The following is a 14102-nucleotide window of genomic DNA, read 5'->3' on the forward strand; positions in this document are numbered from 1 at the left end:
TGCACTAGGAGTATTTGTTCTTACTCCAGTTTTTCAATTACAAATATACAAGTGTGTGTGTGTGTGTGTGTGTGTGTGTGTGTGTGTGTATGTGTGTGAGTGTGTGTATACATCTCCTTGGGAGCACTGGGTATGGAACCCAGCTCCCACATATACGAAGCATGTACTATCTCACAACTTTCTACTTTTTTGGCAGAAATTTGATCTATTGACTCATTCCTCAAGAGTATGCCATAGCTTGAGTTTGCAAATGCTGACTTTGAGGGTTCTTTGTAACAGTTTGGATAAATACCACTTATAGGCACGCACTACACAGTCTATGCACCCCAACTCCTAGACTTTGTTCTATCATCCAATTGTCTGTGAGCCGTGGTTGGCTACAAAATCTACATTTTAAGTCTACTGGAGTGAATTGTCTTCTTGAGGTAAAGAAATCCACCATTTGAGAGAACCAGGGCAGAGTCTGGGTTCCTTTCGGCCTTTTACCCTGGCCTTGACTTCAAAACAAAATGAGAAGCAAAGGATAATTAAGTTTTATTCAGGAATTTCACTGTTGATTCAATGATACTTCAGAAAATGGCCCTTTTGCAGAAATCAGATAAACAGCTAATGGCGGAGAAACCTGTTAAGTGTACATTAGGGATTTGCATGGGCTACAGCAGTTCCCAACATTTTATGCTTCCGTGTTGTTCAATATTCTTCATTATTTGTTTAAACTGACATGTTCACACATACAAAATAAAACAGAATGAAACAAAATGAAACAAAAACTTGGGACTGTGACACTCTTACCGGTACTTTGGAACTTTGCGAGGATTGTTAAGAGGGCAGGGCAGAGACTGCGATAAATACAGTCAGACTATGTAAACAAGTAAACACAAAATATAGCAAACAGATGCACAGATATACAAACATAGCAAGGCAGACAGGTTGTCCAAAGAATGTCCACTTACCTAGACTGTCACTCCTACAACTAAAACCACCCATTTACAATGGAAATTACTTAATCCTTAGAACTGTGAGTTTATATTATCTGACATAAAACACCAGACCTCCCTCTCAATGCAGTCAGCAGCATTGGAGGCTACATATTCCTTCTGAATGCGGCTGCAGTGACCTTGCTAAAGCGAACTGAATTTTTTTTAAAAAAAAAAATCTTAATGAATTCATCAACAACAACAACAAACTCTTTAAATTATATGGGTTCTTTGATTATTTACCTCAAGATTAAGAAAAATTTAATCAGTTATAGTGCCTGTGTTACACACAGAAAGTCACAGAGCATACAGAACATACATTTAATAAAAGTTCTTGGAGTCATTGACATTCACGTGTGGATAAAAACACAAACACAAACACAGTGACATTCCGAATTGCAACACAGATTGGCCCAGAGCCTGTCCTGTCTCAGAACTGTCCGCAAGGCTGGAAGCAGTGGTGATTACATGACACAGAAAACGATCATCAGTTTAGGGTTTTATTTGAAGTCAGTAATTTAGTGCACTGTAGACAAAAAAGAAAAAGTATAAAATTCTGTTTCCCTTTCTTCACATAAAGCCAAAGTCTTTAGAGTTATTATTAATGATTTTTTTTTCTTTACTAATGATTTTGCTATCAAGTGTTAATAGTTGCCATCTCTTTGGGAAAGGAACTGTACACATCTGTGAGTAATACATGGCTGTATTAATACTGCCTTTTTGGAAGTTAACTTATTCTTATGCTATTTATTTTCCTTAAATAGGGAAGAAAGGGCATAACAAATGGAACAGTGATTGGCTGACACCCCACGGCCAAGGGCAGGCTCCATCAGGTGTCAGGGTAGCAAGGTGATCACAGAGTTTGGTGCAAAAGGGAGCATCATATTAGAGTGGAATTCAGCCAAACACCGTAATGTATGGATGTAGACGCATCTGAAAGGAAAATAAAGATTTATGTAGGTTAAAAAAAAATCATGATGTAGAAAATCTCCCTAAAGTCTTCTTATACTCTATGAAAACGCTGACACAGAGGTCCAGAAATAGATAAAAATTCTTATCTGCAAATTATAGATTTATAAATAATAAATATGCTCAAGGGGGAAAATTGACTTGTCAGAGAAACCCTACATCAGAGGCTTTAAATGGTTCTCTTGTTTGTACACAGCATTAGAGCTCAATACAAACATCACTAAATTCCTGAAAATAAACCTTTCTTCCGCCCGTAAAACATTAATTCACCAGAAGTGATAATTAAGATTAGTTTTAGTGGTTGCAGCTCTGCTTCTCTTGGATGCGATTTCTCCTACTAACTAATGCTAAATAAAGCACCGTGCGATGTACGTGACATGGGCTTTGCTTTAGACAAGAGTTTAAGGGCTTTAAAAAGTAGAAAAAAATTGAAAATGAAACTTACTGTAGATTTACATTAATGGCTTCTACTTCTCCACCCCCTCCCCATCCCCACACTAGGGGTTTCTCTATGTAGCCCTGGCTGCCTAGAACTTGCTCTGTAGACCCAGTCTGGTCTCAAACTCAGAAATTGGCCTGCCTCTGCCTCCTGAGTACGGGGATTTAAAAGTGTGAGTCAGCTTTTACTGTTTCTATAGAGCCACAGTCAATAAACAAGTCATAGTCCAGAACTTAGTTACATGTGCTCCACACGTAAAGCAGCTTTGGCTACACTTATTGCACAGTGTCCACACCATCGCTGTTCTCCAACTCTGAGGTCAATGACTCCAATCCAGTGGAGTCTATGGCCAAACCATGGCTAAGAGTCATTGAAGTTAGTAAAGTACATACTTTCTACATGATGCCCGTGAAAATTTAGAATCTACATATAGTTTAACACCAAACAACTTATTTTTTCAACTGAAAAGCAACAAAAATGTCTAACTTTTCTACAAAACTTACTAGCAAGCACACTGGGATGAAAATAAATACAATGTGCCGTTGTATGTTTAGGACAAGTAGATATAGCGTAAAGGAACCTATAAAGGGGGTTATTGGTTTGATGGAAAAAGCAAACAATTACTTCAGTAAGAATATACAGACCTTGTCATGTACAATCCTGAGAGTATTTATTTTCATTGTTTTCAAATGGAATGCTTTTCTAATAAAGATATGCTGAATGATAAGTATGACAAGAGCTTATGTTCTTACTGTTGTGCTAAACTTAAAATGCTGTCAATTACCTTTTTGAGCCTAGGCTAAGCAAAACCACATTAGCTTTGTTTAATATACATCATCAATTATACCTTGCATAGGAGAAAGTGTGATGAATTCTTATTGAAATCTGTAAGTTTTGAGTTATAAATTCCTTGATAATTCTACACATAAGACCTGGAGCCCAGGGCAGTTATACTCTATTGAAAAAAGGTCTATATTTATAGCAAATATATTAGCAAGGATATAAAAACCAAAACCAATTCATGCGCTGCTGCATTCAACACAGAGAAACTAACTGAGGGTCAGCAGGTGTTTTTACCTCTAAAAGGGGTTTAATTGTTAATGGGAGGCCTCTGGTCTACATTCTATCTCTGATAACTTTGTAACCCCAATCAGGTGAATTTTTTCATGCTAATTCCTCGATTTCTTCTTCTGTAAACTGGCAGAACTGCTAAGGTGGTACTTTTTCATTCTAAAAATGATAACGCTCATGATTCTAGATACAGGCAATAAGCTGTTGACTAGCATGCTTTTATTTCTCCTCTGTGTAAATTGAATATTTGAGTATCATAAGCACATCAGCGAACGGACATTAACACAAAATAAAGCGCTATTGGCCCCATGGTTGCTTCACATCCATGCGTGCTTGAGTGTAAACAGAAAGAAAGCGCATGATAGCTAAGACTGTGGTCACTTCAAACATTCTTATTATTCGTCGCCATGCCTATCAACTAATCATTAGTTGATTGATTTATTTAAGGTAACAGGGAGCGACATTTAAATTGTCCTATATGGATTTCCCTTTAAAACTGCACATCAACCATGGACCGCATAACTGGATGAAGTTTCTTTTATTCCTTACTCACACAAAGATCCTGGTAATATTGTTCAGTAAATGTCTCTGTCCTATTAGTTATCCGGTTCCTGCCTAGAATACCAAGCCAAGTAAAAAAATATATGCAGATTCAATAAAAGCGTTCTTGGTTATAGACAGGTGCAACACCTTGCAGACATTCGTCTGGAAAATTAAACTGAAAGCTGGATAGAGCTGGCATCACTTTGCAGATGTTAGCACTAAAATATATGCGCTGGTGCACAAGCAAGCTGATTCTTGGTTTTCAAAAAATGCGGCCCTCTGATAATAAAGGGAAGCCATTCACTTGCTTCCAACACCACAGCCATCTTTTCATTATGTTCAGTTGTATTAGTATATTATTTAAGTGTATAAAGAACACTGAACAAAATTTTATTAACGAGGACATTATTCACACCAATTCAGTAGTTCCTTAACAGAAGGGAAACTGCCAGTGGAGAAACAGAAATCTTTTTCTCGTGGATATATTGAGATCAGCTCAAAATGCATCTTAAAATAAATGTTCATTCAAGCTCAATTCTTATCAAAAATAAATTGCCTTACTTTCCATTTATGAAATAAAATAAACTTTTATATATTAATTCATTATCTTATAAAATGTCATACCAAGTGATAAACTCACTGGGGCTTACGAATAGCAGAGAAGAGCTAATTCTAAATTTGTAGTTCAACAATTTTTGCAGTTTTGCTGAAATTATTTAGCATGCATTTTCCTTTTCTCTATAAATTAGATGCACAGTTGTCCTTTCAGGTCACAACACTAAAAGCCACCAAGCTTGCAAAGCAAACTAAGAACTAAATGTAAGGGAGGCAGTCTCAAAAATTCTGTGGATGAGCTTCACAGTGCTTAAGTAAACGTCAGGTATTGGATGGCAAAGACTTTTGCTTGCACTGCCAAGGTCTGAACTATGAAAACCTAGGTCCCACCCTCAGGTTCTTCAATGTGTGAATTTGAAAAATGGTTTCAGCCACTCTGCAACACATATCTAGAGTAAGTATTAAGAGGTGCTTGAAGTAAATATCCCTAGAGCCTGTGAAATCAACCCAACAAAAATGGAAGAGGGGAAGTGCATGTAAACACTATTTTCACACGCTTTCTGGGGAGTCCTTGGCTTACTACACTGTGTTCCCTGATATCACTTAAGAGAAACACTTCCAAATGCCCACTTTTCCTGCAGAAAATACTAAAAGAAACATCATTTCCATTTCATCAGTATAAATAGAGAAATATAATAAGGCAGTTCAGGAAATAAATAAAATGAAGGCATCGTAGCTAGTGAAATCTCACGCTTTAAACGGTCCCCCAAGGAACTGAAAAAGTACAAGTCTCAAATCTAATAAACTGAAAGAATAGAAGTCTCAAATTTGAGATAAATTCATTTATCAAAGGAGGAAAACAGCAAAATCCTTTGTGTATTTAAAAATGAAGCTAAATAAAAGAAAACATGCCTTAGTTCTGTGAAAGCTAAATCTTTTATGAGCAAAACCAGAAAAGTAGCTACGCATGACACAAGCAAAAATCCGAACCAAGTGAACTGTGCTCATGTCAGATGGTACAACGGAAGTTGGAAATGGATCTCTTGTCCCCTGACAGCAATATTGAGCAGATGAAACATATCAATTACTATTACTAATTACATTAGGGGGAGTGTGTTTCATTTGCTTTTATTTTTATTGTAGGTCAGCTGTTTACTTGTGGTTAAAACTTTGTACATTTTTGGAATGCCTAATGGCATGCAAGGTTTCCAAAGTCACCTTTGCCAAGCTAAGTGATTCGTTCCACCCACTTTGTAGGTTTTCTATTTTGGTAAGTGGATTTGGCTCAATTAAAAGACAAATGCCATGCATTAGTTAATTTATGAACATATCACTTTGCTGCTCAAATGGCATGCCAATTGTCTTGACATTCGATATATTTTTTTTAAAAAATTCAAGAATATAGAGCTATGCTTTCAAATGAGTCAAATGTAGCTCCAGTTTACACCCCAGACTTCATGTGGTGTTTGCATACACGATTTGTAAGTTTTCCATTATACATAGCTACTCAAAAGCATACAACTAAACCATTTAGAATACAAATACCACTCTACCATAGGGCAAAATCACTATTGGTTTGGTAAGAGAGATAAAAATGTTCTGTGTAAGCCATCTTCATACTATGCTGCATGGATGCTATCGTTTTCTCAGGGAATGTAAAGACCTCAGTTTATTTCCATGTGTATGTAAATAATATGAAAAAAGTGCTACAGTTTCAATAGAGTCCTGCTTATTTACAAAACTGATGAAGGCATTAAACACCAGGCCAAAACACATCTGCTTTTAACTCTATGTAAAGCAATAACATAACAGATATAAATTCTCCACAGGATCAAACTGTGTTCTCAAATAAAGAAACAAGTCAAGCTTACATGCATCCAAAGATCTATTTTTAAAACCACTTCATATACACTAGTTCAAACCTACAGTCTTTACTGCTTTTAAGGCTGGATTTTTTTAAAAAAAATATTAATTCTTCTTCTCCTTAACCAAAGTAAAATTCCACAAGTAGAAAATATTTTAATAATGCTGAAAACTATGAGAGCTCAGTATTTTCTGAATAACATTAAGTGAGACTCTATAGCAACTTCCTCCTTCATCTCAATTCTTCTCAGATGAAGCATTCTACATGCAAAACATGTCTAGTAGAAGAACCATCACATTATATCAACTAGCAAGTCATAACTGTAATTCTTAAGGTGAATTTTGGTAATAAGAGACATGGGATGCATTCTTTGCAGTGTTTGCGGCAGCATTTTAGCAATGTCTGAAAGATTCCATTTGCTGTGTGTCGAACTTTGGTGGACATAAAAAGTAAACTTCTGTATAAGACCCACCACATGAGAAAAGTGCAAAATAAATCTGACATATTCAGAAATTCCCCTCGACCTATGTATGTATGTGTATAACCATTTTAAAATTATACCAGGGAATAGTTAAGCCAAATAGCACACAAAAGTAACACACATAACCTTGGTATTTCTAGTATATCCCAAATCACTCACAAGTATCTTGTACTCAGTACAACCTAATTTTGTTTATAAGCTTTGGAATACTGAATATGAAGAATTCAGGTGGCTGATTGTATATAAACATAGTTGCCTACTAATTATAAATAAACGGTGTTATAAATACAAAGAATTAAAAATGCAATTATGCATGACACTTGCTTATCATTAAGTACTCTTAAGGCACTATTTTCATCAAATCAAGTCAGGATGGCAGGATTTCAAGACTTTGGACTTGGCTCTGCATTTGTATGAATCAGTAAATGCTGACGTGTAAAACCCTGCGTGATTCATGACACAGTTAAAACTTTTCAGTGCTCAATTAGCATGACCACCAGTAGTTTCTCTACAAGGTTTCACTTAGAACTCTCCTAATAAGATAAACATATTTATCCTGTAAAACATAAAATATGGGTGAACTAAGGCTGTCCAGTGCACACAGAAGCACAAATCACTACCACTTCCTTAGGGCTTAGGAAGCCAAGGACTAGCTTGCAAAATAACAGGGGCACACCTCTGTCCTCTAAGGCTTCAGCTACATCAATGTATAGATGAACATTAAACTCCTGGTTGTAAAACTAGAAGGACCTTTATCAAGGAAAGACACAACCTCATAGAAGCTGCAAGTTGTCTCCAAGTGATCAAGCTCTCTGGGTTATGTAAATGTATCTGGGATACATCTTACCTGTTTGCTGTACTTGTTATTGGTTTGACAGCTGTACTCAGAGCAGTGATCTGATCCAATTGAAATGTTGTCTCCTGCTCCCACAAATGTATTGGCTGGTGGTAGATCTTGTACAGCCTGATGTTTTTTCCCTGCAGTTGGTGACTGGGGGTGAAGCTGGACAGTTGGCAATGGGGAACTAGATTTGTAATGCCTTGCCAGGTCGGGACTGCCAGGCCCACCATTAACTGACCTGTATCGGCCCATGCTTGGGCTGTCTGACAGCTTCTCATTGACACTATCATACCTCTGTCCATTTGGTTTAGAAGCTTCGACAGTGACAATACTGCTGTAGAGTGGCTGCTTAGACTTTTTATTTTTCTTGTCCTTTTTAGGCTTTTTAGATTTGTCATGCTGCTGGGGTGTAAAAAAGTCCTCGTGGTCCTTTTTGCCAGCTTCGTAGCCATTTTTATTTTTGGACCTGCAGTATCTTGCCATCATGACAATTAAAATGATTAGAATCACTGTCATAATGCCAGCAACCACCCCAATGACAATACTGAGTCTCTGTTTGCTAATTTCATAGCTTGGGTCACCAGCTATATCCTGCGTGAGCGGGGTGTGCAAACTTCTGACTATCTGGGAGTCGATCACTGTTGCGTTGGAAACACTTTCATTGACAAATACATGCACCAAAGTTGTAGTGGACTGGGAAGGCTGGCCGCTGTCATTCACTTGCACAACCAGCCTATGCAAACCATAGTGCTTTTGGGTGAGTTTTCCTACTAAAGAAACCACACCACTGGTGGGATCAATCTCGAACAGCTTGAAAGGATTCCCTCCCACAATGCTGTAGTTCAAGTCCGCATTGATGCCATCATCACTGTCTGTTGCCAGCACTGTAGCTACTACTGTCCTGACATTACTTGAAGGTGGCAGCAACGTGTAGGAAATGTTTCTGGGAAGGGTAACTGTGGGAGCGTTGTCATTTTCATCCATCACAAAGAGGGAGACTGTGGCTGTAGCCGATCTGGGAGGATCTCCCCCATCCACAGCCTTCACTCTGAAAGTGTATGTAGTCTGATGTTCCCTGTCAAAAGACATTGTGGAGTAAATGGTCCCTGTGTCATTTTCAATAGAAAAAATGTTACTGTTCTCCTCTATGTACAGGCTCATCTCTGCATTCCGTCCCTTGTCAGCATCCATCACGGTGACCATTCCCACAGGGCTGTTGGGCTGCAAGTTTTCCTTCACGTAAAAGGTAAAGACGTCCTGCATAAACTTAGGATCGTTGTCGTTTTTATCAGCCACCTGTACAATCACCGTGGTGCTTCCCTGCAGCACAGGAATGCCTTTGTCTTTGGCATTAACTTTAAACTCATACCTGTCAGTCTGCTCCCGGTCCAGGATTGTATTGACCAGGATGTCCCCAGAATCGGGATCTATGGCAAAAGTCCCCATCACTGAGGAGTCCAGGGAGTAAGCAATCTCTGCGTTCTTCCCACTGTCAGCGTCTGTCGCCAGCACAGTGGCTACCCTCTCACCTGGAATGTTGTTCTCTGGAAAGTAAACCTCAACCACAGACTGACCAAAGACAGGAGGGTTGTCGTTGGTGTCTCCCACCTTGACCACCAAGGAATTGTTGCTGGAGAGGCTAGGACTGCCAGAGTCCACCGCCACTATGACCACGTTGAACTCCCGGGTGGTCTCATAGTCCAGTGGGGCCGATGTGTGCAGGAAGTACTTTTTCTTGTTCTGATCGCCCTCTGTGTCGCTGGCTGGCTTAAGCTGGAAAGGCACATCTCCCACTACCGTACAGGTGACTACCCCGTTCTCGCCTTGATCTCGGTCGGACACCTGCACCAGGGCGATTGGCGTGTCCACCAGGACGTCCTCGGCCACGTTGGCCACCCCGTCCTTAAGTGGGATACGTCCTATCTTGCGAATTTCGATGGAGGGAACGTTGTCGTTCTCGTCTTTGATGTTGAGGACCACGGTGGCCTTATCGGTCTTGGGGGGCTGCCCACGGTCACGGGCCATGACTGTGAATCGCAGCTGATTCACTTCCTCGCGGTCAATACGGTGCAAGACACTGAGCCAACCGGACGTTTCATCCAGACGCAGTAGCCTTCTTACCGACTCGGTAGCGGCCCCAAATACATACTCGATCTGTCCATTGACCCCCACGTCCAAATCGGCGGCGCGCAACTGCAGGATGGGGGTGCCTGGAGCGCTGTTCTCAGCCAGGTCAGCCTCATAAACGCTCTTCTCGAAGCGGGGGCTGTTGTCATTCACGTCGGTGATGAGCACCCTCAAGATGGCCTGTGAGGACCGAGGTGGATCGCCCCCATCGCGCACTCGGAGGGTCAGCTCGTAGGAGTCTCGCTGCTCCCGGTCCAGCGCCCCCTTCACTATCAGTTGCGGCTGTTTCTCGCCGTCTGGGGTGTCTGCCACCTGCAGCTCGAACACACTGCTTCGGCCACCAGAACCAGTCCCGCCGCCACCCTCAGGCACCTCCAGCCGGCGCTTGGAACCTCCAGGGCCGCCGCCGCTCGCGCTGTTCCCGCCGCCCCCTGGGTAGGGGGCGCTGTCCGCCGGCCCCGAGCGTCTTCCTTCCCCGCCGCCACCGCCACCCCCGGGCTCCTGGAGCAGCTCGTAGCGCTCGATTCCATTGCGACCGAAGTCACGATCGGTGGCCGTGGGCAGCAGGTAAAGTGTTCCTACAGGCCGGTTCTCTTCCACCGTGAGGGTGAGCACCGGTGACGGGAAGGTGGGCGTGTTGTCATTGATGTCCAGCACGATGACCCGACCCTCAAACAGGTCCACCCAGCTCTGCGAGGGCCCTATCACGGATACCTCGAAGTCCAAGAAACACTCATTCTCGTCGAAGATCATCTGACACTGGGGCAGTTTCTCTCGGTCAATGCGCCGCTCGCTGGTGCTCAGCTCGCCGGTGAGGTTGTCAATCTTCAGGTACTCAGAGCCAGACTCAAGGCTGAAAGTCACCTCGCCCGAGCCGGTCACGATGCCCAGGTCCGAGGCCACATTGCCGATCCGCACGTCGGCGGGGCCCTCCTCCGCCAGCCGGTACCGGAGCAGCTGCTTGGCGGAGGCCAGGCTGAGGCAGAGCGGCAGAAGGAGGCAACAGCCCAAGCACCAGCCGCGCACCCATCCCGTAGTCCGCATCCTCAGCATCTTCTCTTGCTGCTGTTGCTACTGCTCCTTCTAACCACAACCCCCCTTGGTACCCCCCTCCTCCGGGGCTGGCCGCCTGCCCTCCCCTCGGTCCTCCTCTCCGGGAAAGGAAGAAACGAGAGGGAGGGGAGGGAGGGGGCCAGAGTAGCGTGTAGAGTCGGCCGATGGGAGGGGGCAGCTATAGATGCTTCTTTTTTTTCTCCTCCTGCTTCTTCCGAAAGTTATTGTTTCATAATTCATGCAATGGGTGCTAATCGCCCTCTCGCCAGCCACCGTTCACTCGCAGTACTTACAGTTCACGGGACACTGCGCGCCACGGACTCGGTGCCTCCACAAAGTCATCCCCGCAGCGGGAATATCCTGAGATCCAGTCCCCAAAGCTCTGGGAAAGGGGCCGGAACAGCTTCCGCAAGAGAGCGGTGTAGTGTGGAAGCGGAGTGGAGCAAACCTGCAGCCTTCCCCGCCTGCCAGCCGGGCTAGTCCTTACTGGAGTTAAGTCCAATTCACGTTCCAGCCACTCACTCTAGACCCAGTTTCTGTTTAGGCTCCGGAGGTCCAGACAAACGTGAGCCGCTTCCTGCAAGAGACTTCGGGGCCAGCAACAAGCCCGTCTCAACTCTGACTCCTCTTAAGCTGCCAGGAAGCCACTCAACATATCTTAAATGAAAAATTTCACGGCAGGTCGCTCCGGGCAAGGTGCAGCGAAGACGCCTAACGTCACAGCTCGGTCCGCGATCGGGTGCCCCCGGCGCGCCAAAGAGCAGCCCGAGCCATCTTCAGAGACGCCCAAAGTCGGTCGCTCCTCACCCGGGAGAGCTCGGGTTTCTCTTTTTTTCTTAACAACTCTGCGCAAGGTCATTAGTCACGAAGCCGCCGCCTGAAACCGCAGCAACCATTCGCCCGTAGGGGCTACAGTCGAACCGTGCGCACCGCGCGGTGCCCAAGTTTGGATTCTCAGCCGCAGAGTCCGTGCCTCCCTCACCTGCATTCGGCCCGCGTGTTGGAGCAGAGGGATCTGCAGCGCTGTGCGCGATTCAGGGAGGAGATTGCAGCCTCTCTCTCTCCGCGCGCTCTCTCTCTCTCGATCCCTCCCCTCCCTCCCTCCTTCTTTCTCTCCTCCCTCCCCTTCTCTCCTCCCTCCTCTCCTTTCCCCTTTCCCCCCTCTCTCACTCTCTCTCCTGCACAGTCTCTCAGCTTCTTTTAGTCTCAATGCAGGGAACTCGAGCTGAACTTGATCCCTTTGCAGTTCAAAGGTGAGCAAGCCTGGCTCCGTGCAACCGCGACAGGGCCGGGTGAAAACGCACGGCCGGGTACTCCTAACGGCAATTAACAAAGATGCCCAATTCTGTCCGGGTTTCCAAAGAAAAGCCAAAGGCACTGAGGCGGGGGTAGAGGGGGAGGTGGAGTCAAACAGAGCTGCCAAGTAGCTTAAAAAAAAAAATCTAGTTTGCCAACGGGAGAAAAAGTGCCAGTCGGTTGTTGTCTCGGAAGTGCCCTGGCGCGGCGGGTGAATTCCGCAGTTGTCTCGTCCGCTTTCGCGTCTGGGAGAGTCTGGTGCGCGCGCTCCCGCCGTCTCTCTCGCGGTGGCCGTTCCGAGACACCAAATCGCCACAGGGAAGCTCCTACTCTCGCTACCCCTGAGCTGGAAACCCGCAAGTTTGCATAAAGTGGTGGTTGCTGCGGAAAGCTCTTGGGCTCCGGACTCAGACTTGTCCCCGACGCTGCAGCGGCGGCGGTGGTTTCGGAAACTACACAGTTGCAGAGAACCAGGGAGGAGGGCACCGGGAAGGGAGGCGGGAGCAAGTACCAGCCAGCCGCGGCGTTCACAGAAGCTCGGCTTCAGTTCGTAGGGCCGACTGGGCACTCCCCAATCTCAGTCCCTTTAAGCCAAAACCTAGTCCCCTTTGACAGTTTGAGGAGGGGGCTAATTGCTTTTCCCCTTTAGGACTGGTAGACTTTTCTCCGTAGACTAAATCCGGCTGCGTGGGTAAAGGCTGTAGTGAGTGTTAGTATACCTTTCTCCTACGTCCACCCTCAAACGATGTATTCCTCCCGCCCCAACTCCCACCCCCAACGCGTCTTCGCTTCGCAATTGAGCATCTGGGTTAGTGCATCGCTACTGATAGGCTGAGGACATCGTCTGGGTCCCCACAGCGAGGCTTGTGTTCTGAAAAACCATGGCTGGCTGCAGTAGTGTTGAGAGAACATCAAACTCCAGTTAGAGACGGAGAGGATCCTTTTTTGGAGCACAGACTTTGGAGGTCTGCTTTGGGGCGGGGAGAATGCCTGCCTTTGTTTAAATGCTTGGAATTCCTGTCATCCGGCTTTCACTGGGGATAGACCTTGTGTGCACGCGCCTGGGGAATAAAACACATGCTTAGAAGGATTGATATTATTATTATTATTTTGAATAGAACCTGTAGCCTTTAGTAAGTGACAAAGTGTAGCGTCACCTACCTGGATATAAGGGAAATAAACTTTAATGGCAACTTTGTGTACCGAGTATGCTTAACGTCTTTTCTCTCCTTTTGACTTTGTGCCTTGTGAAGTCCCTGCCATTCTCTGGCATGAGGCTTTCCCAGCTCTCTGCAAGACCACCGCAGTCTGCCTAGTAAGATCTCAGGACTGAGGGTGTTTTTCGAATAAAAACCACTCACTCCTCATTTATTTCAAAGGCTGTCAAAGGAAAGCCCTCTCCCTTAAGATTAAGAAGGGCAAGACTGGTATGTGGTATTTGGATAGCGCCCTGACTATCTCGAAGAATGTTGCTGAGGTTTGATTAGTCTGGGTATTTAAAGGTCTCCCCCCATATAAAGAAATTTGGGGCGGACCCCCCTTCCACCCAATGCTCACAATGTTAATTTTGCTTTTTGTGAGACCAGAGAGGAGGCGCTGAATGATTTAAACAAGGCAAATACTAATAAAGTCTAGGAGCACAGGAAGCGCGCGGTTGTTTGGGCGAGCGCAGAGAACAGGAATGGGGGGGCGGGGTGGCGAGGGAAGCGGCACTGGTTTCCAAGATCTCTCTAGGGCGTCCGAGGAAGCACAGAGGACGGATCTGTGAGAAGTATGTGCCAGGGACCTAGCGAGTATTTTCCTGTCCCATAAAGCAGCATTTTTCCGGGAGGGGTGTCTCCTCCTCCTCCGATAGAACGGCCTTCCCCGTAACCCTCCCGCCGTCA

At 44.6% G+C, this 14102-nt stretch overlaps 1 protein-coding gene across 8 annotated transcripts in view; it reads right to left on the reverse strand.

Annotated features, from left to right (window-relative positions):
• Pcdh7 (protocadherin 7) overlaps positions 1–13408 on the reverse strand; it is a 402204-nt gene extending 388796 nt beyond the window's left edge. For 7 of the 8 annotated variants that reach the window (XM_075943500.1, XM_075943499.1, XM_075943498.1 and 4 more), the window contains exon 1: positions 7747–13408. In XM_075943500.1, the coding sequence (XP_075799615.1) occupies positions 7747–10920 (3174 nt within the window). In that variant the 5' untranslated portion in view covers positions 10921–13408. Of the gene's footprint in view, positions 1–1105; positions 1911–7746 lie in introns of those variants that run through there. The other variant, XM_075943503.1, reaches the window with a different exon arrangement.
• Between the last annotated feature and the right edge of the window lie 694 nt (positions 13409–14102).

This window comes from Microtus pennsylvanicus, chromosome 12 (assembly GCF_037038515.1).
Source record: "Microtus pennsylvanicus isolate mMicPen1 chromosome 12, mMicPen1.hap1, whole genome shotgun sequence".
NCBI lineage: Eukaryota > Metazoa > Chordata > Mammalia > Rodentia > Cricetidae > Microtus > Microtus pennsylvanicus.